Source organism: Hylaeus volcanicus, chromosome 7 (assembly GCF_026283585.1).
Source record: "Hylaeus volcanicus isolate JK05 chromosome 7, UHH_iyHylVolc1.0_haploid, whole genome shotgun sequence".
Lineage (NCBI taxonomy): Eukaryota > Metazoa > Arthropoda > Insecta > Hymenoptera > Colletidae > Hylaeus > Hylaeus volcanicus.
In genome coordinates, this window is record NC_071982.1 from 22,366,506 (window position 1) to 22,393,815 (window position 27,310).

Below are 27,310 nucleotides of genomic sequence, written 5' to 3' on the forward strand. Positions count from 1 at the left end.
CCCATTCGATGGTACTTGTCCTCGTTAAGGTTTCCTGGAAGGCCACATCGCCGACTACTCTGTCGCTTACGCGCCCAACCCTCGCGTGACTTGCCCAATGCCCAACCCTCTCGCGGCCTGTGTTTACGTCCGCTGCATCGGTGGCCCACTGCTCTTCGCGGTGCATACTGCATACCTTTAATTAGGCGTCGACTGCGGTCACCTCGCTCGAACGGTTCCCTGTTTTTCCAACGAACCTGTAACTTTACCGATCCATGTCGTATCTCGCCTTCGTTATCGTTACCCTGCTCTTTCGTGCCTCCTATGTTCCTCCTATGACCGTCTTCTCGAAATTCGATCAAATACAAAACAAATTCAGCGATTTTCAATTTCGATTCCTGCGCCAACAAAAAATTACCAAGTGAATGAGTCGTTAGCTTACACCTGGAAACAGGGTAAAAAGGAGAATCCTGAGTTGGAAATGGAAATCCTTTAGCGGAATGAAAAAACCGAATGGAGAACGCTCGGGTTGAAACTCGCGTCGGAATAAAAAGTCAATTCACCGGAGGTTGAAAACTAGAGGAGGCACTTGTTCCTCCCGAACGTGCTAGTAGACTTTAATGTAATTACGTCCACGTATTTTCAGTTGCACGGAAATCAAATTTTACCGAAACTTCTTCTTTTGTCAATCAAGCGAACAGTGTATCGAAGAACCCTCTTTCGTACAAAGTTTCGTCGAGTTTAACGCTCGGAGCTTTTACCGTCCGATGCGATAGAGTTGATCATCGATATAAGACTTATTTGGAAGTAATGGCGTAAGTACGCGGACAATCGATTCGACAACTTACTTTGGAGTCAAGTTTCGTCGAGTTCAACGCTTCGAGCATTTACTATTTGATGCAATGGATTGACTCGCAAAGGTATATTTTATTTAAGACCGGAAACTGGAATAGAGAGTATCGTGGCGAGTATATAGACGTATTTTCGAGTAGAGTCGAATGGTGATGTTGGCGTAAAATCGTTCAACGTCGTTGACGTTGTCGCGTCGATGTCGAAATCTTTGGGTAGAGAAACGTCGGTTCCGGTTTTCGAAAAATGTTTTCGTTAGAACGATTCGTCGTCTCTTGCCCTATTTACATGCAAAACAGTCTACCGATCCGAACTTTACGGCTTTCATTTCCCATTCTATCGTTCGCAGAGTCTTAACTCCTGGATCCTCGTGCCGAATCCACACTCGGATGTCCCATAATTTTCTACGCGATCTTGTTCATCCCGCACGCACCGCATTTCAATCACCGCGGCTATTACCGGACGCTGTTGTGCACCGTGTGCGCGTTTGTATAGGAGACAATAAGCGAAAGCCCGGGTTTGTTTCTCCGAACCGCTCACGCGGTGGTCCATTCGCCTCGACGCGGCAGCCCGAATTTCATTTTCCGATAGGACGCGTAACAAACTGCCGGGCCACGGCGAAATGAGCTCTTCTCTCGTAAATCGGCCGATTCGAAACGCTGATCGCGAACGCATCAGCCAGAGTGGCGGTCGCGTAAATGATCATTCATCGAAAACGTTTTTTGATGCCTCTTTGACGCCCGAACATATTCGTCCAATTCGACTATCGTAGCGACGCGACGAGCAAAATATTTTTCAAATATAATTTTCATCTCGCAATTTTACATTGTTCGAACCTAAAATATCTGCAAATTGGTCAAATCAACCGTCTCGTCCGATCAAGACTCGCTAAGCAAAAACATCCTATCGTAGAGTTCTTTAATCCGGCTGGGTAAAAGGCCGGAAATCTGGTACGCGTAAAAACAGGGGAAACAATGTTAAACTTACGGGAGTGCATTAGAGGCTGCCATAGCCAACCGTGATAGATCAGGAAAAAGGTTAATACGAATATATCGTGGTTGTGTGGCTACACCGGCGCATAAATATCAGTTTCGTTAAGTTTCAGCGGTTCGTCGTGCCTCCGAGGCTCGCGCGTCCATTGCAAAAACTCTTTTCTCATTCGTTATTCCTCTACCTATCTGTATTTTCATCCGCAGCGATGGTAGCAAGCTTTCGCATCCTGCAACTTTATTCTGTACTCGAATAAAATAATCCAATACAAAGTACTACCGTAAATAAATTTCCTCGTATGGTCATGGGAAAATATGTAGTATTGGAAATAATGATCGTAAAATAATCGATGATTATTCTCTCTAAACGTTGAAAACTTATGATTCCCGAAATAACGTTCGCGACTCCAGACTCGTTTCATAGAAAAAAAAAAGAAGAATCGCTCCTTAACGGTTTTTGAAGGAACGTTCTTTAATCCACCGAGAGCTCGTCGAACTACTCGACTCGCTCGGAGCGAGACCCTGGGCTTTTCACTTCGTCCGGGTAAGCCGAGATTCATCGAGCAAATAAAAATGATTCCTGATTCCTGTATTGTTTTCGATCGAGGCAACATCGAAGAAGCGCAGAGGTATCGTAGACGTGGTCGGCGTCGGTTCGTTGGTTCGTTCGTTTATCATCCAACCCGCGTGAGTTCGCGTCGCGATTCCGCTGGATGCATGAAATTACCACGATTTCTCCAAAGTAAATAGCAGCCTGCGTTTCATTTAGAGGCACATTTATAAACAGCAAGAGCGGTGCGAGATTTTAATGGCGAGATATTAGATAGGGGTATTACGCAAACGTCTTTGTTCGGTGAAATTAATGAAAAGGTTACGAGCGAAACGACGGGTCTTACGTGGAAAATAATCGGTTGTTTATGCACGGCAGTGGAAAACCGACGGTGCTTTTCTTTTCGGTATGTTGGAAAATAATTATATACGGGAAACTATAAATTAATACTCGTTTGCATACGGATTCGCGAAAACGAGAAATTTAATAATAATTAAGAAAACTTAAACCCTCGGTAGATGTATTTTAATTTAACTTTCTCGGTTAGTTTCTACCGCTATTTACCTCGTAACCATGCTCAAAATAAATTTCCTGGCATAAATTATAACACTGCGGGGTAAACTGTCCGCCGATATTCTCGATACTTGAATCCATTTGCACCGGCCGCGCCGTATTCTCGTCGCTCGTGAACATTGATAAGTCTATCAGCGATCAAAGATCCACTCGAACGATTATCCGAAGCGATCGAGGCGCTCCGTTTTCTTAAGGACCTTCGAGTAAGCCTCCACTTTTCGCGATTCTCTATTAACTCTTCACTCGTCAGCGGTAAGTTGAGTCGAGCGATAAAGCGATAAGCGCCACGGATTAAGTGACCCGAGAGAAACTGAGTGAAAAATGAACAGAAATGCTCTCGTTGCAATGAGACTCTTGACGCGAAGGACTGAGTAAAGTTAACTCGATGTTAAAACAATTCTTACCACCAACGACGATTCCCACTCGAAACGTTCAAGCTCCTTTTACCGAGTGAACGGGAAAATCGTGGTTCGTTCGTTCGTTAGTAAAAAGCAAGGGGACGAAAACGAATATATGACATTTGTATTTGTTAGATTAGCCGCATCTACCCTACTCGCTAATCATTCGTAGATCCGAAATGCTCCGAGTCTCGTCATAGTCTTTTCTATGTAGCTCGATAGAGCCAAGCAAACAAGTCGTACGAAAAGAGTAACCTCAAAGGGGAGCTCGAATTGTGAAAATCGTCGCGGATATCGTTTCAAAGGCGGTTTCGGATTATGCGAGGACGAACTTACGAAAGACCGAGTGGCCTGGTTCCACTTGGAAAGTAATACCCCGGAATTCTACTCGGCGCGCGGCGTATAAAGTTAGGCGATTGAAAATGCGCGGGTAATGCTACCCGAACCGCGGCTCGGATGCTCGAATCTAAGTTTCCAGGGAACATCCCCGGCCATGTCTCGTTCCTCTCGGTTGATTAAAGGCGCTAAGAAGTTTCTGGTTGGTGGCTTCCTGTGTCTCGCACGCGCGTTAATTGATTCGCGTGCAAACTGAAACATGAATATTGTATGGCCGTAGCCGAGGCAACTACTTTGCTAGATAAGAGTTTCGAAAAGTTTCAAACAACCGTTTGACGGAGAAAATTGATGGAACCAGACGCGAAAATATTTAAATCGTGGTTAATACGCGGGGAATTTGTGAGATTTCAAGTATCCTTATTAGATGGGCAAGTTTACGAGTTTTCACTCGGAATTTCGAGGTTCCGCGTAAACGTTCGCGAGAGCGAACCAGGAAGAATGTTCTCCGTAAACGTGTCCCCCTTTAGAAATACAGTCGGGTTCGTTGCCGCGAATTTTTTCGATCGGAAACGCGTAAGTAGCGGTGTTTATGTAACCGGGGGTGAACGCTTCGATTGAATGCGTTGGCCTCGAATTGAAAACGCTTTCGAAAGGATATCGCGGAGCACCGGGGAATTTTTGAGCGGCTGTCGACGATTCTATGGAGTTGTACGACCCCGATGCACCTGGGGATTTATCGTGAATTTTGTGACGCGATTCCGTTGGAAACTCGCATTTTACGAGCCCCACGAATAACGAGGGACGTTTCAACGCGAAACTTCGCAGCCACAATTTTGGCGAACACGCGTAAAAGGGTAACGTGAACAACTCTTTTAATCCGTTATTTAGAGAAAATACGAGAGCAAGTCTAGAGTCGGACGAACAAATAAGTCGATCAACTTGGTTCTGACCTAACGATACTCGACTCTCGGAATCTTTTCCATATTGTTCCAGAAATATATCAAAATTTACGATTCCGCATAAATCCCTAGGTCGACGAGAAAACTTTCCCCATAACTTTTGTCGCCAGCCGGTGCAGCCAAACTCTGGCTAACACGTTCGACCGTGTAATCTGCTGTTCTTCTATCTACTACCATTGTTCGGGACTTTCGATCCTTCGATATTATTAGTGATAGTCTTTGTTACGTGGCGAAACAACGTACGCGTACAGTATATTATTACTTTGCAAGTGTCACGGTGAAAAATCGAAGACGAGGCGAGTTTGGGATACGGCGCGGCCGTCGTTCTCTCGAAGATACCCCGGACGACAAAAATCTTCCGGACAATTGCTCGAGGGAACAACGGTGTCAAACCATAGCCATCCTTAAAGCAGGACAAACGAATCATTTGTAACAGCTAATGACACGATCTAGATCACTGGCCCCATTGCCGTCCCGTTATATTTTCGCGTCGAATTACTAAGCGGCCGGCCGGCCGGATTTTTCTTCCTCGTCCAACTATATTTCTTTCGCACCGATTCGATTCGACGAAAAGTATTCGAACCTTTCCAAGGCTATCACCTCGTTCGATCGCGGAACATCGAATGACGTCTTACGTATATCCAAGTGTCGTAACCGCGAGAGGATTATCAGAGCGTCTTTAAGGAAAAACGTTATCGGGTTGTTGCGAGTGGTTGGCTGGTTTTCGTCGCTCCGAGCGATTGCATTGGAAAGTTCTTGGATGACGTCGAAAGTTGCTTCAACTTCATTGCTCTGCCTTCGTACTTTCTTTTTCTTCTTTTTTTTTCGTCACCGTGGTTCCTCGAACCTCGCAAAAGTTGTACGTTTCATCAGGACGAGAGAGCTGTTTCATTTCGCAAAAGAGAGTTACGCGTTCTCTTAATAAAATTGCAGCGACTTCGAGGACGAGATGGCCACCATCGACTGATCCGCTTCCAGTTTCGACCCTTTACCAGTCTTCCTCGGATCTTCCAATCGTAGTTTACTCTTTAAAAATCCAAAATGAATTGGTTTAATAATACCCGTAGCTTTCGAAAGGTGTATTTATCCAAATCGAAACGATAAATTTACAAGGTTTAATTTACAACCTGTCTCTCTGCCGCGCCGAAGCGTTTCTCGCGTCAAATGTGCGATTGCAGTGGCAACTGAATTTAATTATTGCTATTGTTCGCTATTAAAATAACAAATGTTCACGTTACGGAGACAAAGAGAAGGAGAAAGAAAGGCAGAGTTTAATCGGATTTTATCGAGTAAATGGCGTGGCAACGATTAGTTATAATATCGTATAATGCGATATCGTACAGAGAATGGGATATGACTAATCCACTGTACGAGCATCTACGTGATATATTGCGTACCAACATATTTCTATGTGGGTCGGCGCATAATGCAGGGGTGCATAGACCTGCAGGAACGTTTAATCCGCTTTAGAACGCAAACAAGGATTTTATCGTAGGTACACGTTCGGACATCCTTCGGTCGCGTAATCACTGCGACCGCGACGATGCGATTTGCAATAGCGCTCCGCGGCTGACGAAAGTGGTCACCTGTTTCTAAACTTACCAGTCGAGTTGTATAAATAATATAATTAAATTTGTTTTATGGAAACACTATCTTTTCGTGTGAGTAAAGTTAGTCGCAAGATTTTTCGCTGAATGCTTCTCTTTCCAGACAAGTTGATAAACTAAACCCATAAAAAGAGACACGGAAGCGAAGCGTGTACGCAAAAAAGCAGCACAGTCCACCGGGCGTTGGTACGACAATAAAGTCGCTTTCAGCGAAAATAAACTTTCCGAAAGTTGGAAGCACCTGTGCTGTCGGTCAAACACTTTTTACCGAAAGTTAGGCACTTTCACTGTTCGAGCCTATGTCTACGACGTGCGCCGCACCGCGGCCGGGAACCTAGGCGGTATCGCAGCTACTAAAATACTTGATTCTATCATCAAGGAAATTAACCTAATTTGGTAATTAAGTCACCGTAACAATAAGTACAAAATTGAACGATCGATTCTAATTTCGTCGCCTAAAAGTTATTCGCTTCCGTGTCTTTGGTAACCGAAAACACGCCAGTTATCAGAGAAACTCGATGCGCATCGGTTAGAGGATCAAGCCTGTTCGCGGCAAAAGCTCATCGGATCGTGTCGAGGATACCATCTTGACCCGAAGGTCCGTGGGATACTATGCATTTGCTAGTCAGCAGCATTACTCGCGACCGGATCCCTCTTCGTCTCGCTTCCTCTCGACACCGTGCACTCGTAGCACACAAACACCAGTTCGCCGATCGACCCAGCTTTTTCTGCATGTACGTTCCGTGAACCAAGAGAAAAAAGGGGATGCACACCCTTCGTGGAGGCACTTTAGCTGTACCAGTGCTCGTCGAGACAGCGCGATCGTTGATATCGAGAGCGTCGATATTTTTCAACTTTATACAACCGTTTCTATGCAACGATCATTGATAAAATAATTCGTTAGCGTACGCCCTGTACGAATAGATATTCTTTTCTCGAGATACATATAAATGCACGACGTAGAAACGAGTTGTCGGAAAAGTAACTGGAGGCGTCTCGCGTGATTTGAAGTTGCCGATATCGCGGATTCGGAAGCTATCGATCGAGTCCTCGTATACGGTCGGTACGCGGTACTCTTACGATCGCGTATCCAGGTATTCGTGCTCGGTATCGATGGTATGCTGTCCCACGACGAGACAATTCGAGAGATTCCGTCAACGAGGAGAAAACGCGTTTCTGCCTAGGCCTACATACGCGCTGTCGAAACGCCGACCCTTGGGAGGGAACGAAATTTTGGCCGATATTGCGGTTGAAACATCGATTTGGCTGTTCGACAGGTCGAGCGTTCTGAATTCAATTCGAAAGCTTGACATTTTGGGGCGGTTCGTGCGATACGAATACCCGTTACGGTGTAAAGTGTATTAGAAGAAACCGTTTCATAATTTTACAAGTATCGATAATCGTTAAAGGTTCGATCTTTCATCGTAACTATAAAAGTGAGATGGTGCAGCTACAGGAAATAGAATGTCGATATAAAAATAGACTGGTATCGACACGGTAATAGAGTATCGATATACAGACCGTCCGATGACACGTAATACAGCCAGACCAGATATGGTGATTCCTTGTATGAAAATAAATCGAAAATGTCGAATCAAATTTTGTGCCGTCAGGGTTGACCTTTGTGAAAATCGATTAAAATGTTTATCCAGCTACTCCTCGCTGTTTCTACTCGTGTCCGTATTACGCCCAAGTAGAAGTAATCGTCAATCGTTTTCTCTTAAACAATTCGACGGCTAATAAAGAGAAATCTGTTCCCTTTTTTTTAGACTCGTCGCGCTCGTTCGAATTTACGTTGTGTTGCAACGACGAAACGCATCGAATCCGTTCCTATGCAAGAACGGTCCATTAGCAAGGAAAAATGAGACCCTCGAAAGAAGCGTCATCAATTGAAATATAATCTCGCGAAAGAGGCTCGCACGCAGCCATCGGAAACGGCAATTATGCGTATTTTCTGTGTACCGATTCAAATTGCGCAACGATCGGAAAAATCGATTTCCGATTCCGTGTAATATCATGCATGCGTATCGAGGTTACGGAAAAATGTCACAGTAGCAGGAAGTGGACATGCAAATCGTTCGTGTTCTCTGAGCTCTTTCACTGTAAAAATGGTGATTCGCTGATCCAGGATATTCCGTTTTTAATCCGACGTTTCGTCTCTATATCTCGTAACTCTTTCCGTACAGATATCAAATAATTATTTTCGAAAAACCAAAGTAAACGTATCGTCCGAGATAGTAAGTCTATTTTGCGCTGAAACTGATTAATCCACGATATAATTTCGGATATTCGAAGAACCGATTACAACGAAAATTGGCTAGCTCGAATATCGATTCCTCGAAATAGGCGTCGTGTGCCCGTTGGTGGAGGGCCAACGTTTCGACTGCGATAAAAACTTTAATCGTTAATACAAAGTCGAAAGGTCTGTCCAAGATGCTCCAGATTTTCAAACTCGTTACTCAACAATACGAAACGTTTAAGTTTTGAGAAAAGGCGTCGCTTAATTCCCACGCAAATCTATTTATCCGCGATGATCGAGCTACGGTTTTGTAATCAGATTACCGAGCAGCTCCGCTATTGCTCGGGAGACCCTGTTACGCCCCGCGAAATCCTCCCCTTACACCCCCTTATCGGTCGTTTCGTATGCGGCAGTTTCGCGGTACGTAATCCCAGCGAATGCGATGCCGTTTTCCACCGGATAGAATAGCTAAACAAAAGGTACCTCCCCGCAAGGCGAACGAACGCGCGCAGACAGAATTTCTACCCGAACGATAAACGACGAACGAAATATTGGTTAATTCTGTGACTGAAATTCTTACGTTTAATACAAGTATAAGCTTTCGATTTGTTTGGTTATACGGGCAAACATTTACGAAAACGATGCCAACAATTTTTTCAAAGGAAAAATTCTCTCGTCGAATCACCTGTTGGTCGTGTCGACGACGCCGACGCCGACGCGACGCCCAATGTCGCGTCATAGCGGTTGACTTTGCCCGCGAACGAGACATAGCGTACACTGGGAATCCAATGATTGAATCACTCGACTAACGATAAGATTGACAACTAAACCATTATTTCGGCGCAAGGACAAAGGGAAAAATTGTTATTCAAGTTTGTTTCTTACTCTAAATTATAATTATTAAAGAGCATCCCGTGAACCTAATCGTGAAAAGTGAGTAATTGGAAAACCGTCGTATTGCAACAAATTAACGAGAAAACTTACGAATCCAGCAAGTTTCGATATTGAATCGAACCTAACTTTCTATGCATTGCTGTGCAGATGATTCGGAGCCGTGCCTCGATATCTCTGCGTCTGTCATTCGGGATTCACGACAGGCGAAACATCTGTAGAACACGTGTACGGATGCGCTGCTGGTGGGAATCAAACGTCAGCGGATACTTTGAATAATGAAATAAGGCACTATCAGCGATGCAAATCGTGCAACTATTCGGGACGTATACTTGGTTAAATTGTTAAGCGAACTTTGTTGGCACGGGTATACGAAAACCAATCTCGGAAATTGTAGAAAATTAGAATTACTGGATATCAAGGAAAATGTAAATTATATCTACGTCGAGATGGCTTCCGATCGGAAGGAACCGATGGAAAAACTACGAGAAATGGATGCTTGGCCGTCCAGCTATAGTTTCGACTCGCGTAACCTCTTCTAAACGTGTCGTTTTACACGTTCGCTTCTGGCGTCGACCGCGGTTCGTAGAAGCTTTGCCGCAGTTCGTAAGCTCGACGATTAGACGATCATTGGATAGCGTTGGTGAAACGATAGCGAGAAATCGCAGCTCTTTCCAGAGGCGTCTTTTGGCGATGCCGCTTGGACTACGTACGCCTCGCCTCCAGGTCTCCGGAGACCAATATCTCGAAATTTACCCCTCGCAAGGAAATTCGACCGTTTCGTTTTGCCTCGACCGCGAGAAAAAGCTCGTTTGCTGACTCACAGTGGCCAGAGCCTGAAAACGGCGCGGCGATCGACTACCTGTGGATACGTAATTCTTCAACGGCACCCAACGCCTCGCTACGCGATCGCCATCGGCATCGGTATCGGTGTCGGTGTCGGTGCGGTGTATGGCTCAAATTTCGAAGAAAAACCGTGCGAGATTTCCTCCTCGAGTCACGGAAGCTGGAAATATTTTGCCGCTACTCCTCGAAAGTCTAGCAAATCGACGAGGTTGGGCAACAACGGGAAAGATTTTAAACGCGAAAAATTCAAGACTTACGAGTGGTGTAAGTACCAAAAGAAAAAGTGGCGAGATGCGAGGAAATTGAAGGAAGAAAGAAAGGAAAACGAGAGGAAAGATTGATAAATAAGTTGTAACGATAGAAAGCCATCGCGAACGCACAGACAGCGAGAATTGTCCAGGGTTTACTGTAATCTCCTAGAGTTCTATGCCAGCGTAGTATGGACAATATGGCGCGTAGAAGCGCGTAACGTGTAACAATTAGCAAGGGCGACATTCGAGAGCAGCGTTACGGTAACATGGACATTCGTAATATCGGCAGTAATCCCGCAGTAACGAGATCACCGACCAAACCCGTTCAAATATTACGAATATCCTTGGCTCTCGACCCGCTGCCCTAACGAGCGAATCATTTTGCACCGCTGCCATTTTGGTTGCTGTTGTTCGAACGTAACGTCCGAGGTTAACGTCCGGTTGAATTACGCAGAGCAACGGCGTTATAGTTGCGCCTACGGTCAATGCGCGTTTAACGTTACGTCGGGTCGCGCTGACGATGACGTCGCGTCAACGTTGGATGGGTCAAGTGTGCGTTGGACGCGTTGTAAGTCACGCGATGCTTGACGATGAGTTACACCCATTGTTTCCAACGACAAAGGGATGTTTTCAAACCCCTCCGAAGTATCGGTAATATCGATCGAGTGTTTTATCGACTAACGGTTTTATCGGTTTCGCTATTCAACGGTTCAATTTATGCTCGGACCATCACTCGGTTCTGCGAGTGATTTGTGCTCGACGAAAGAGCTAAATATAGACGAGTCGATTATATGTATAATAAATCCGAAAAACAATATTCGAAGGTTGCGTTACAATTGGATGATTAATTTCCAAGTCGAAGCGTTCCAATTCGCATCGAACGGCAAATCGATACGTGGCAAACTTAGGAACCGTGATCAACGACCGAATCAAAGTCCTCCGACGTAACAGTAAGAGCAAACCTGGAATTCACGCAGCAGCGTGTAACAACGTGGAATTTGTCGATCGACGTACCCCGAGGCAAACGCGACAACGATTAAACGTTGTAGTTGAAAACTGAAACTGGAACAAAATGGTAGCGGTAGAACAAAGCTGCACAGCTTCGTTTTAACGTGTCGCCGACTTTGTGGTTCGACTTAACTTACTTTTAAACTCTTCTCGAAAACGACTCGGTGAGTTGATAAAAGTGCTCGGCTAACACTGCCTAATATCGTAGCCAGTTTCGAGCGAAATAACACGAGAAGAAAAGATTTATCGAGAGGGTCGAGCGAATATCGGCTGCGTGAAACCTTCGAACGCGGCTGACGCCTATGTATTATATTATATGTATAGACTACAAACGTGGAATCGAAGACATCGCAGCGGATACCTCTCAAAAGCCACGAGCCGTCGCGTCGTTTCCAGGCTTTACGCTCATTTGCTAATTCCGTCCGGTTTAGGCAGCGCGGCTTCGCTCGACGTTCTCCGTAAATTAACGCCCTCCGGTCTGGCCCCACGCCATTTCGACGCCGAAAATCCATCCTGTCGCGAGATGCAAAATTTGTTGTCACGCAAATTATGCAATTCCATCTAACCGTAAAAAATGAGTTATGTCCACGACGAAAAAGAAAATGAAAACGTAAACGCAAACACGTTATTCGAATTGAAATTCTAAAATTTGTATGCATAGAAAGATGTATTTATTCCTTTTGAATTCATTTTAACGTTCAAGACTCGCATACGGTGTTTAATGCGATTGCTTTGCGCGCTGGTCCCTATCAGACACAAACACACCGCTATTATTAGGTGTTCGTGGTACATCAGGCGTTTGTAGGGGCGTTTCTTAATTAGGTTACTCGTAATAGGCACACGGAAACAATTTGGTCCTGCTCTATTAATAGAAGGACAGACGTGTCGGGGACATTCTACGCTGTAATATTGCTCGCTTACTCGATCCACTCCTAATTTCGTACTTTTCCTCGAAATTATCGCTCGACCACCGTTACTTTAACGCGTCTAGGCCGCGTAACGAAACGACCAGTAATCGTTTAATTTCAAAACATTGTATTCTCGCAAAATCGTGTTCGCGTAACGAACGAAAAACGAACAACACCCAACTTTATAAAACCCCGTGGAAAGTAGATTTTAATTAGAAGCTTGAAAAGAATTCGCACCAGCGCCAACTCGTTAGAAGATTTAAAAAAGTGTACATATTCAACGAGAAACCTTTTTCCCGCGCCACCGTGGACTCAAAACACGGCTTTCTTTCTCTAAATTTAGATTCCCGAGCAGACGAGGAAACTTGTAGACACGGACGATGAAAGAAATTCGAGTAAATATTCCAAGGGAAGTTTCAGCGCGAGGTTGTAACAAAAATCGTCAGGAAGAACAGCGTCGAAACAAGGCCGAATTATTCCTGAAATGAACAATGTTCGTAAATGGCCATTTCTGAATTAAACGAGAGAGAAACATTTGAAAAGATGGTAATATTTCGGAACGGAGAGAACTATCGTATGCTACGGTTCAAATTCAAAGGCATCGATCGCGCAAACTGCCAACGGTGAGGCGCGACGAGCAGAAATGGCTCCCAGAACGGTAGAAATCGGTAGCACGGAAAGGCAACGATTTGTCGCTGTTTCCAACTATATTACGCTCGTTTGTCTAATCGCCATCGAGTTTGGTTGTTGTGTCCAGATAACGGGTCAATTGCGAACAAAACCAAACGAAAAAATGGTTCGTTTGCTAGTCAGGAAATTGATGAAACTGATACGGGAGGACTGGTGTCCCGCGATTCGGCCAATTCCCGATTTTTCTGTAGCCTATTATATCACGGACGCGCCGTGGCTGGTACTTCTATCTTTGAAATTCGGTCTGATCGCTCGCTATTTCGCTCGCGTTCAAACTTGAAGATTATCGCGAGCAAAGGGGACACGCGGCGCGCATCGATCTCAAAATTCGGCCAGCGGGCTCGAGAGGGAAAAGGAGGTACGGAAATAAATTAAACGCGGTGGTCGGCCACTGCAGCTGGCTCGTTCACCGACGAAACGAAACGGGGTGGCCAGTCGACCAGCACATCCGGGGCTTTCGTCCCGATCGATCAGCAGGACGATGTGCAGGTGGCCACGAGAGCCTACACGCTCTCGAAATTCCTCCGTATCCAGGATGCGTGTGCTCGTGCAATATGTTCGTCCGTCGCGTTGTCTGCGATCATGTGGAACTACGGGTTCGCCACCTGCCAACGAAACCGTTCCGTTCGCGACTCCAAAGTATCACGCGATACACCAACTCGAGAATATTGCGAACGTTTACCGGACCGTTTCGCTTGATGTTCACTTGAAAAACAATCCTACCTACTTGGTAATTGCAACGTAAATTCGAGGGCTGGCGGTCGTTAACATTTTTCAAACAGCCTAGACATCTTTCCAACACCGAACTCAACCGGTTTTCCGCTATAAATGGAAGCTCGGATTATCCGAGTAATCGCTTTCGTATTTTCGAGCGGAAAAAGATGCCGGTAATAATCCTCGCGTTTCCATTCCGGTTCCGCTCGAACAAACGGCCAAAAGTTTGCCTCGAAAAGGAGCATTAAGAATAGCGGGACCGTTGTATTGAAATTGGACCCATCCAGATAATCCGAACTTACGCCAGTGCTCGTCCAAAGTTTTTCGCCGTTACAACGATCGTTTTCCGTCCTTAGCACCACCGATCTCGAATCCGTTCATCGTCCGCGTTTCAACCGCCGCGAACTAATCGACAAAGTCGAGAACGATTTTCCAAAAAAGATCCTCACTGCGCTCTCGCGACAACGAAATATAGGTATTACAGATAAGAATTTCGTTCGAGGATCACCGAACCAATTTGTCCAAACGATTTCTATGTACGAGTCGCCTGTGCGGTCAAGTTTTTCGAACGTAACGTTACTTTTATTCTTTAATTTCGTTTCTCTTAGAATATTTCGTTTGAAATTACTAATATAAAAAGAGAGAACATTTTGCGACAAGTCGAACCACTTTTTCCGTGAGAGAGCACGACGATCCATGCGAGGAAAATACTCGGAACAAATAAAATTTCATCGGTCGACCGGATAGCGCCGTTGTTTGTAAATCAAGAGGACCCGGGTTCGAATCTCGGAGCGGCTTTTTCTTAGTGGATTTCCTCTTTTTAAGGATTCCGCCATATCGTCGAATTCGGAGCACTTTCTACAGAAGGCAGGAACTAGAATGAACCTCCTGGTATATATATAATAAATAGCGGTGAATATGGCTGCTCTTACATTCAACGAAGATATGAAGTTCGAATTCCGAAGATATGCCCTACTTCTGGAAATCCTGCGTTTGTATTCCAGAACCGAGAAAGCTTTCTACAACGCTGTTCTGGATTATTCGGTAAATTTACACGGAACAGCGAATACTTGGAAAATTAGAAAAACAAAAATGATAGATATCCGTGGCGTATAAAGCAAAAAACCGAGGCTGGGTTCCACGAGTCTGCAGCTGCAACAGGTTTTTTCTGACTGACTACTCTTAAAAAGTAAACTATACTTGTTATTCGTTGTTAAAAGCAATCTATGGTAAACATTTAATTTTCACATAAAACGGTCAATTAACGATGCAAAAAATGTAAATTTGATCTATCGTAGTTATAAGCAATAGCGGGTTTCGCGTATTCTCATCGATGCCAGGAAAGCTTCGATTTCGACGAATCTCACCTGTGGTATCCGGAAAAGGTTCATCAATCACCCGGTAGGAATCACGGTGACGCAGTCGGATATTGAAAGCGCCTGCAAAGGCATGTCGGTCGCAGCATCGCGAATCATCGACGTTTAGCACAGTGTTACCCAACCTCATCATCATCCTCATCCTCAGCCTCAGCCTCGGCGCGAACATTCTCCTTGGAATGCATAGTTGCGCGACATCGTTGCTCGTATATATTACTTAAAATATGAGGAATGGGCTATGTTGGATGCTGCACGGCTGAGCGCCTGTCTCGAGCATGAACGATGACACTGCGAGACCGAGGGTGAAGGTATTTTAATACACCATCTGCGAAGGTTTGCGGCGTAGACCGTATATGCGACAAGAACGACTCTGTTATTTTTTAGAATATCGAATATAGAACGTAGAACGGGGAGAAGAAGCGCGGGAGGAGATTAGTTTTCGTTCGGAACGGAACGGAAAGACGAGAATTCTAGCGAAGCAAAATTGCCAGAATTGTGTCACGGACTAGAAACTAGTTTTATCATGGGAATAGGACGCCTCGATACTCTGACCCAAGCGTCTGCGTTCGTTCGTTCGCCGTTCGCTGTTCGCCGTTCGCTCGAACAACTGCGAATCCGGCTAAGACCGACTTGGCAAATTCCACGGAATGGTATTGCGGACTCGATCGCGTTCACGCGCCATCCCTCGATTCATCTTTGTCTCCTCTTTGTCTCCGTTCCTCTCGGGTACACTGCCAGTCGAAGGGAATTACACGGCCAACGTCAATATTGAATCGACGCCGACGTGCCGATAGTTTGCCGAGACATTTTTCTGCTCGACGACGTCACGAGGCGACGATAATAACATTCTCTTCCTCCTCATCCCTCCCCCTCCCCCCTATGATCGGTGGATCGCGTGTTTCACGAAAGCTCCCGCGGTATTGACTCGCGTTCGACTGAACACTGAGCCGATCGCAAACATCGCCGACAATGAACGCCATCGCACTAACAATGAGGCGCCAAGTTATCTCGAACGAAAGGAGTTTGGCCCGCTCCGTTTGTAATGGGAGAAACGTTGTTAGCTAGTAAGTTGTTGAAGCATCCGCGTCGGCGTCGCGTTGGTAGATCTTGGCGAAATTCGCTAAGCCTTTGCGAATAATGCCGCCTAAAGCAAAACATGTTGATCGGGTAGATCGTTAACGATACGTTTATTGGTTTCGCAAAACGATCGCTGTTTCCGACTGTTGCGTCGCGTTGAGTAGGAGATTCTCTTCGTCGATTGCGCTTTAATTTGCTATTTTCACGATTTTCGAGGAAAAACCGCAGAAACTCGACGCACGTACGTATCGGTCCGGACGCGGACCGACGCGACGCGCCGTCTGGCTACGTTCATTTCGCGTTATTGCCAGCCAAAAACGACAAACTGGTTTCCTAGTTGGCTAAGAACGAGCATGGGCCGCTTATAAAACTTACAGGATCCGCGGTGTCACGCTCCGCGAGCCATTTTATAGCCAAACGGAACCGTAAATACACCGCCCGAGAAAACATAAAGTGGCTGTTACGCGCAGTCGATAACCGGCTCGTGTATCTTTTTGCGAGTCGTGGACGCCGAGAGTTGTCATTAGTCTTCGACGATTGGACAAGTTGCATCGATGTGGTTGCGAAACACGTATCGTTACGGAACGATGATTTCGACAGAACGACGTAGCGCATGTTGTCGTCAACAGCCACGGTTCTAACGGATGAAGCGATTCGCACGAATTATACAATTTTACGATTTACTATTAAAATTACTATTTCTACCATCCGTTTCTTTGCTCTTTCGTTTGGGAAAAGTGTGATCGATGCGTGCAAACACAAGTAGAAACAAGTAGCGATAGTCCGACGCGTTAGCGTTCTTTAGCCACCGAGAAAGAGACCAATAGAAATGTAACGGTTAGTTATCGAAAACCTTATCGAGCAAAAACTACAACCGATGGGTCCAAAAATAGAAATGTTTACAAATTAAAAAATAAACGTATCCCACCCCATACAATCAACCGAACGTGTGCGGGCGCACGCGAGCCACCTATGCGATACCGTGGAAAGCCAACTTTGTTTTGCTTCTCTTTCTTTTCGTTATTTTATTCGTGCAAGTAATTTTCATAATTAAAACGTGCCCGGGTCTCGAGGTTTTTCTGCGTTCTCCATTCGAACAGGTTGAATGTGCGTGTTTTACTCGCAAAATTCAAAGCGTGTACCGGTCCGCGTGCCTCGTTCTTCGCGGATTAAATGGTTATTTCGCTGACCTAGCGTGCCGTGTTTCTTCCTTTTTCCTCTCTTACTCCCATTCGCCAGAACTCGACCGAATACTAATGGCGCGAGCATAGCTTTGCCAACGCTTCTTGCGTCGATTATGCAAATCTCGATATGTTGTACCGAACATCAGACTCGGATAAATTCGTAAAACAAATTTGTTAATTTCGATTGGGTTTTCCTCTTCGACCCCTATATCAACCAAACCAAAATTCTAGCGTTAGCGCGTGCTACGCGAATGGGGCTTAACGCAAATGCCTTAACAGTGGAACGAATCTGGATGTAGCGTTTCCATGGACACCGGCCGTATTGGCTTAGGATCGGCTTTCCTTTAGCTGTATTTTCATACCTCGCTGTATGCTTTGTTACGAGCGTTCAAGCGAGCGAGCGAGGAAACGAACGAACGAACGAATGCGAAGCGAGTCCAGTTTTTCCATCGACTAGTCCGTGGTCGAAACGACGGTACAATTCGCGAAAAAGTCGCCAACTTCCACGAGGAGGACTGGTAGAAAATCGGCATGACAGTGCACGCGTTAATCGGCTTTCGACGAACCGAATGTTTCCGTCGGTTCGGTGGTTCGAGGGTAAATGTTTTTCCTCCTTAAGACACCGTCTCGAGGAAGACTGGAGACTGGAGAGAGCCAGTCTGCTCCCGGCTGCTCTCTACGGGCTCTTTTGTGCAGAAATGTCCCTTTGTTCCCCTGCTAGCGCGATGCAACCAAGTTCAAAAGGGGGATTCTCGCAATTCGCCGGCCGATTCATTCTACCCTGAATAATTCTGCCGTGAAGACGCTCCGATTCATCCGACAACTCCGGCTTCCCGTTGATACGGAATTTATGTTTCACGCGTTGGCGTCTGCGGTTTCGATCTTCCATCGGCTTCTATTAATTCCCAAATTCGGATCATTGCGATTATTTCGAGCGCACGTATCGAATCTATGCTGTTATTACATGATATTCTACTGCGTATTTCTCGATACGAAATAAGTATCCCCGAAAGTATCGCGAACACACGTTTTATACGAGTTCAACAATCCAACAATCTGCGCTATACGCAGCATAAAATTGTTTAAAATGCGCGTCGATATTGCAAGGAGTAAATTTGGAATACAGTAGAAAGAGGAGGAATATAAAAAAAAAATGTCAATTCGCGAATAGTGGAATTCGGAGCGCGTAAAACGAGAGCTTGGTTTACGTTTCGTTGAAATATCGTTTCGACGAAGCAAGCTTTTTGTTTACCGTGTAGTGCATTTGAAAATGAGTGACCATTTTCTGATGAAAAAATGGGTGACCGATTTTTCCTTGAAAACATGTACGAGTGAGAAAACGATGCTTGGATCGAACCGGTATGACCTACAATACTTTGCTGACATAGTATTATTTTAATTTTAAAATCGTAATCCTTCGTACGATCAAATTTCTATGGAAACAATTACATCGAAACTTGTACCAAACTATAGTAATAACCAAACAACCAAAGAAAACTCGGTATTTATTACGGTGTAGGTGTGCTCGAGAAGAAAAATGACGGGCCTCTGAGAAAAATGACAGACGAAAGAAGAAAGTTTCTGCGCGCGGAAGAATCGTTCGTTCGGGAACGACATCTCCGAGTCGTGCGAAATTAGTTTCATTGAAGAAAAATGAGCGCTATTCTTCCGAGGTATCGGAGAAGAACACGAAAATGCGGGTCGATACGGAAACACGTTCAATTCCTGGACGAGCATCGGTCCACGAGATCGTAATCGACCAATTAAAACTTGCAACCGAGCAATTTCCGAAATAATCGCCGGCTGGCTCCGCGCTACTATTATATTCGACGTTTCAATTATCAGTCTAATTAGAGGGCCTATAATACGTCAAACGAAAGGTAGCCTGTCGAGAAATTCGTTCGACACGACGATCAAACGATTGCTATGCTCGATGGAGCCTCGGTCGAAGCTTCGATAGCCGTTCGAGTGTTGCCAAGTGTGGAAAGTGTACAAATACTGTACGACTATGTTTTCTATGCAGAAAATGTACAATTCATTTCAAGAATATGAATATCCACTTAACCTATCTCCCGATCCGATCGTTTTATTTCTCGCGCCTGTTTGCTGAAAGAATCCCTTCCTTTGTTAATCCATCCTCGTCACAAAGATCCTGTTTGATTCGTCGCAAAAGGTACGAGTAAATCGTCGATAAGGATCGGCTCGTTGTCAGCAGTCACGAAACGCATCGAGAACGACACGCGAACCAGCGCGGTACAGAGAAAACCGCTCGCGGTTTTCCAAGGATACGAGCAATAACCACGCATTTCCATGAGTCGGGAAACTTTACTATCGTTTTAAATCCGATTGCGCGTATCGTGGCCATGTCAAAGCAGGAAATGCCCGGAAGCGCAAATATCATTCGAAGAGGATCAGATCCCGCGTCCTACGGAGAGCCAATGTCCGATACACGACGGCTTATTCTTCTATTAGTTTTTTTATTCCTACCATGCGGACACACGAAGCTCAGCTCCAGATAAGCCCAGATGATAAGCTAACGTGAACCGTTGACCGTTCCCGTGAACTACGATCATTTTACTACCATTCTACTAGCTTCTAATACCATCTAATCGATATCATCTAATACCATTTTACTAGCTTCGCATCGCACAAATCATTTTCTTTAACGACGAATGCGATTTATCGAGGCAAAAGACTCGGTCAGGTAGCTCAAATCCTTGTCAGACTATAGACTGACTATAGATCATCGTCTCGATATTCCTGTCGCTTCTAACCATAAAGAAAAAGAAATAGCCTCGAGTGTCTCAATCATTTTACGCGATTGACCGAGACGATCTAATCAAGATTCGCGTGTCTCGATTCTACGTTCTTCTCGTGTCACCGAAATACTATATAATACTGTACGATAACAGTTTGCAATCGAAAGAACGCTACCCTTATTCCACGATATATAATAATTAGCAAAGATAAAATTAATAGCAGACAAAGTTCAAAGTTCTGCAAATTGGGTTGTTCTGCCGCGATGCAGCGTTAGATGTCTTGTTTCAAAGCGTTAATATTATTATTAAATTACGTCCCGAAACGTGTATCGATACTCTCGTCGACGATGCGCGTATACCTTGTTCAACACGATCGTGCACATTGTTCGCGTTGTATATTCTGCCATGTTCCTGTTATTATATTCATTATGTAATGAATATTTAATAATTCTGGCGTATTACCTTGCCGAATCTGGATTTCCAATCGCGACCGATTTAATTAAACTATGGAGGAGGCTGGTAATCGATTTCAGAAAAATGTGTCCGGTTCGATGAGCAAAAGGTAGCAAAGGGTAGATCTCGCGTAGGGTCAAGATCGCGTTTCTAAGCACTCGTACGTAGACGCGTCGCGTTAATCACCGTTCTGTCTCCGCTCCGCACCGGTTCGAGGCGATAAAATTGTACGAGCGAGTTCGAAGGCACCTACCTCTCTCTCTCTCTCTCTCTCTCTCTTGCTTTGTTCCTCTTCCTGCTGATGTTATCGATTCCTACGACGCGGGTGTGCTCCTAGCTGCCGCACGACAGCCGTTTACGTACACGTTTCCCGCGATATGACAAACAGCATGACGCTGGCCTGGCCGACGCATGCAGCGTCCACATTATATGTTTAATGCACGCGGTGACGTTGATATACCCGTGAAACATCACGGTGGGTTTCACGTGTGTCTCGAAAGGGGTTGAAATCGCCTGGGAGGACACCGGGGAGAATTACGCCGGGACACCTTTCCATGCGAAAAACTCTGACTCCCAAAAGGAAAATAGATCCTCGACCCATCTCGTTCGAACCGAACGAGACGCTCGAATTTTCCACATCCTCTCCGGATGATATTTCAGTAGCGCGAAATTGGCAAGAAAAATAAAGATATTCTCGATGACGTCGCGTCCAAAGTTTGATTGAAATTTCGACGATTTCGATATTTAGACAACTAGAAATAATACGAAATTGATCTTGCAGAGTTCGTAGTTGAGTAGCACGTTCTAAACGTCTCTTGTTCGAGTGGATATTTTACGATCGAACGAATGGGCAGAATTGGAAATGTTCGATTCGTGATCGATAGCACGAGTCGAAACCTAAAGGTAACAAGGGTTGGTCGGTGGTAGAGGATCAGGGAAATTTAACGCCATCATGAATTTCTCCAAGGGCCAAGGTAGTTTATGACGGCAAGTTTTACAGAGCTGTTTTATCGTTATAGACTCTGTCTACGTTACTTCTTAAAAATAATTCCAATTCGAGGAACGATACCTAGCGTAACGGATAATAATACATACGTATAAAAATATACGATACCGCGGCGTTAATCGTAATTAATTACACGTATATAAGAGAAATTCAACTGAACCGTATAAATCTTTGTTCCCGTTTCACGTGAAAAGTCGATTTCGTAATACATATTTCTTCGTTCTTCTTATATCGTGAATCAACCGTAGCTGAATTTATTCGAGCGTAATCAGAACGTTCCACGAGCTCCGAGCTTTGTCGTAGTTTAACGGAAAGTACGCGTATTGAAATTTCACTTCTTTTCATTATTATTTTTTACGAATTAATTTAATTTATTTGCACGAGGAAGGAGAAGCAGCACGTAGCAGCACACGAACACGAGTACCAAGGTGCTGGGACGATTGTATTACGGGTGGAAATTGATCGTTTGTGCCCGGCTGTCGCGATGAAATTATTTTGCATGAAGAGTTTGAAAAGAAAATCGTCAACTTCCATGTAAACAGTGAAATCTTGTCGAATCGGAAAGTGTAGTTATTGTTAGTCGTTAAGTCGAGCACGTACTTTTACAAGTTATTCTTGCGATTATTACACGACTGATTTTTTTGGAAACCGCTCTCGGTCTTTTTCCAGAATACCGACCGGATGCTAAATATTTCTACGGTTTATTCCTGACCGTTTTGTTCATTTCGAAAACTGTTAGTGGTTACTTCTTTCTAAAATTAACCGCAGTTTCCGGCAGCCGGTTCGTTACGGGAATACCTCGGAACAAGTTCGAATATCAATAAAGCAACGGTGAACCCGCGATCATATTTCACTCTGTGACGGGAAGAACGAATTCGAATGGAGAGTCCACGCTCACCGAACCACGTCCACGGCCGTGTGCGTCCTCGTTCATTTTCCCCTCACTGAAATCCAACAAAACTCGCGCGAATGATAGACGTTCGGTCCGATAATGCCGTTTCTTCGTCGATATTCCCGATATGACGAATCCCGACGAATCCCGACGAATCCAACGGTGGTTGAATACCACGGAAAGGAAAAGGAGAAGCGGTTCCTGGTGTCGCCGTCTGAAAATCGACCAGGAATAAGGTCGAGGGCGTCGCGAAGGAACGGGACGGACGCCAATTTCCGTGGCGAATATTTCGAATTTCCTTTTACCCCAGCTGGAATTGCCCCCGAATACCTGTACTCGTAGGAAGCACGTAAGACACGGGGTTGGATCACCTAATTTCACCAGAAGTGATTCCCGTCACACCGAGATGATACGACGGGAGATTCGGCTATCGAACGAAATTATCCGCTCTGTTGCGAGTTTCGTACGAATCGTCTAATAAGGAGAAGCACCGAACTCCAAACGGACGTGTCAATGTCAGGGGATCGACGGACTTTGGACGAACAACTTGTATCCTCTCGTAAAGCCAACATATCGATTCTCGAAAGAAGGACAAAATCTAAACTCGACTCTGGATTCTATAATACTTTGTGAACATTTCGTTCCAGTTAATCGGAAAATCGGCCCGAACGTCGACGCGTTTAAACCATTTGCATAACAAACAACCGGCGAGCGTCTATTCGGCCTAGCGATGGCCAACAATGAGCTTTTGTTCTCCAGCTTGTACTCGCGTCGCTCGAGCGCACAATATCCATTTATTCCGAAGATAACGGGTGCACGGAAAAAGGATGTTTTCGGCGTCGCGAACGCGCCCAGCATTGTCCGTTCGACTACCACCGATTCCCTTTTCCGTTGGTTCGTCTTTAACCTCGGTACGCTCGCATCTGGGTCGCTCGAGGACGACTCGAGGACCGTTTTACAGCCTCGAGGGGAGCGAAACAAAACGCGAATGAGCCTCCTCGTCTCGAAACGATCAACAGATTTCGAAAGAAAGAGACATCGTTGCGTCCGTCGAGGAGACTTCCTTATTTCGGGCAAACAAGCGCGCATACTTAACATATTTCGATACATTTGTCGTGAAAATTAACGAAAATCAAAACGTACTTTTTTAAACAAGGAAACATCTTCGAAATACTAAACTACCCGCCTACGTATGCAACAAATGTCGCGTAATGTTTATCCCCCACAGCGCGCCGTTGTCGTTACCATTCCCCACAGAGCCGGTTGAAAGGGTCGACCGAGTTTGCGTTCAACTCGATACCATTGAAACGTTAACTAGCGTTGCAGGATAACGCAATACGGGACTCCAAGACGCTTAATCTCACGTAGCCATGTGTCGCTGTGTTCCAGTTCCTATATCGCACATCGTGGCACTGGTCGGAGATCCCACGTATCTTCCCTGCGACATATCAACCACCCACGAAGGGGACTCGGTGCATCTTGTGCTCTGGTATCGCGAGGATCTCGGTACATCGGTTTACAGGTGAGATACGAATTAATCTGTGCGTCGCACGGTATAATTTACCAGCGAAAGGCTGAATCACCAATGCTAATAGCATTTCGCGAATAATTTTCAGCGTCGATGTCAGAAATCGAGACTTTGGGATCGCAGCACGATGGTCGGACGACTCGGTGTTTTCGAACCGGGCGTATTTCATGCCAGACAAGCAGCCAGCCGAGCTCGGCGTCGACCACATTAGAGAGGAAGACGCAGGCATCTACAGGTGTCGCGTCGATTTCCAGATGGGCCAGACGCGCAACTCCAAAGTCAATTTAACGGTGATAGGTGAGTTAGCCTAAAGTTTACACGCTACGGTATTCGATCTGGCGTTATCGAAATCTGACTCGGAAAACCATCCTCCTCGTGTCAACGAATCCATCTAAACCGTACGAATTATTTTATCTTTAACCGCTTCAGCCATTTTTTCATACGCATACGTATCGTTTTTCGATATAAAAAAAGAAATGAAGGAAAAAACAATGTTCACGAACAGCCGAACGCGTCGGTCAATTTTTCCGATAGCAGTTACAAACGAAACAGCAATCAAATTTACTTACAAGCCCCGTGATTTGACATTTGTTGCAAATCGCAAACAAAACGACCCGCCGTTTCTCTAACAAACAATATGCTACAGTCGATCAGTTTCGCGAGAAATGCAGACTGCAAAAAATGAACTTTCCGAATGTCGATCGCAGTTAAGGATTTTCAAAGCGTACCGCTTGACACGCGTTTTGGTAGGAAACGAGTTCAACGGGTTTCGTTCTATTCTCGATTGGCATTAAACCGAGCACGTTATTTATAAACTTGACGGATCAAATTACAAAACTAGCACGTTCGGTACGATGCTAAAATGTTCCAGCCGCTTCGTGCACCGAGTGATCGAACGTGAAAATAATCGGACGCGAGATTTCATACTTGATCAGTCGCGTATACACCGTTATATACGTTGTAATTTTCATCATCGACGCTTTAAATGACGGTTAAAATTATTTGCTGAATCGATCATCGGTGTTCCAGCGATATCGCGAATAACGTGTAACGGTAACGGTAACGCGTATCTTTGTTTTAACGATTTCGACGAATCGTGCGATAAATGACCACGAGGGCTTCTATTACCGTCGATTACATTAATTGTACACACGTGGAATGGGAGGCGAAACGTGAAAAGGTCGAGGAACCAGACAGGTGCGAAACGATGGTAAAAGTTTCACGATACAGCTTCGATAATATCCTTGGAGGCTCCCCGAGCCGAGGTTCCGGTAGGACGGCATTGCTATGCTTCGCTTAACAGTTCCATGCGACATTACCGGACGAGAAGAGGGAATAACGTCGCACCAGGAAGCCACGGTACGCTCGAGACACCGGGAAATAAAAGCGCAGGAAGTTCGAGGAGAAAGCAGCGCCGTCGAACCCGGCTGGAGGATAAATAAAACGAGCGAAAAGGAGCAGCTGTTAAAAGGAAATAGTCGAGGGAAAACCACCATCAAGTGGAACCGGGACTTTAAAGGAAAAAAGAAAAAGATGCGGACAAATAGGTCAAGAGAACCGGAGAGGAAGGAAGCGGACCAATGAAAAATGAGCGAGAGAAGACACCGGGCGAGAGAACGGCTGAACAAATAGGACAAAACAATTCCCAAGGAGACCGAGGGCGAAAGGTTAAGCGTATAAAGGGTGAAAAGAGAACAAGAGAAAAAAAGGAGAGAGAGGGAAAATAGAGGGCGCGTTATAATGAAACGAGGCGAGTCGGAGGGAAAAAAATCCAATTAACAATCCCGTTCAGGAGTTATGGAGATGCTACAAGCCAACGGCGCGGCGTGGCGCGGCGCGGCGCGGCGGGGCGGGGCGTCGCGGTGGTACCTGCAGGTCGTCGTTCTCTCCGCTACCCGAGGAATTTTTCCCGTGGGATAATTAGCTTCCCTCTTCGGTCCCGTTGCTCGTTTCACGCGATCATTTCTGTCTTGATATCCAGCGCACCCGCGCAGTCGATCGCGTCGGTAAACCTTTTCCAGATAAACACCAATTAACGCGCGTGCCTCATTCGCTTGTTCGGAGGAAAGATCGTCTGGCCTGGACAAACAAAAATAATACTTTATTCGTTACTCGAATCTGTTTCGTCGTGCGACAATTTTTTATATCCTCGTCGTGTCGTCCGGCCGCTCGCACTGTTAAACCTTTTCCAAATGAATGCCACTTTCGCTCCCTTAAGGGCTGGAAAATGCTCGGCCCTACAACTCTCGTCTTTTTTCCGCTATTTTTCCGATGAGTGAACACGAAGCATGGTTCCGTCCTCTGCGCCGTGGCGACGCGTCGTTTTCAGCGCACGTACTTCCTTGGACCGGACGCCGCAATAGCCACGTTTCCGACGTGTGGCCACCGGGATTTTTCGAGCGACCAATGAGGCGTGGCTAGAGCAATTTCCGTCGGACGCGTTAGCGGAAAACGTAGACCCGAACGATAATAATTAGATCCCGAGGTCGGTTGTGTTCCGTCCTGGGACCCGTTAAATCCAAAGAGCTTTGAAATTGAGACTTAACGCGATACTCTTTTTTCATCGAATCTAGTCGATACCAGGAATCGACAACTTTGGCAAAAACTATAAAATTCAAGAGAAAACGCGAATCCGCCATACTATTATATTATAACAACAGTTGTTCGAGTTTAGCTATTACCGCGTCACGAGTACATACTCCCGCCACAGCCGGTAAACTAATTAAGGGATGATGCTAAATTAATTTCCTCCAAGATTCCGATCGTTGTTTCTGACCTTTGTCGCGGAGCTTGAGCCGAAGCTCTCCTTTGTACACCTTGCAGGATATCCAAGTTGCGCGAACACTTGTCAAACTCTCCTTCTGTGCGACCGCCTCTGTAGCACGCTACACTCCTTTGTGATCCGTCGTTTGTCCGAGTTCAAACGTTGCAGACGTGCGCATAGCGCGGTCTGTTCGTCGGATGAGTGGGAAAAGCTATAGAGAAAGCAGAGAGAAAGAGAGTACGAGAGAAGTAGATGACGTTGAGAAATTCAAATCGAGGAGTCCTTTAGCTCGTTGCGTCCCTGTGTCGTCTGCATCGACTTTGCCAGATCGTTTCTCAACAGGAACAAAGAAACCGGACTCGGAGCGGAAAGGAATGCAGACGAGAGCACTTTTCGATTCGATGCATCGACCTACATCGATCGAGAAACGGAGTGGCAAGCAAACAAACGGCAAAAAGGCTTTTTAAACGAGAAGGAAGAAGGC

At 45.4% G+C, this 27,310-nt stretch overlaps 1 protein-coding gene across 2 annotated transcripts in view; it reads left to right on the forward strand.

Annotated features, from left to right (window-relative positions):
- The window catches only part of LOC128879741 (protein turtle-like), a 122,778-nt gene that overhangs the window by 62,818 nt on the left and 32,650 nt on the right, over positions 1-27,310 (forward strand). For both annotated transcript variants that reach the window (XM_054129162.1, XM_054129163.1), the window contains exons 2-3: positions 23,924-24,056; positions 24,151-24,359. In XM_054129162.1, coding sequence (XP_053985137.1) covers positions 23,924-24,056; positions 24,151-24,359 — 342 coding nt within the window. The remainder of the gene's footprint in view (positions 1-23,923; positions 24,057-24,150; positions 24,360-27,310) is intronic.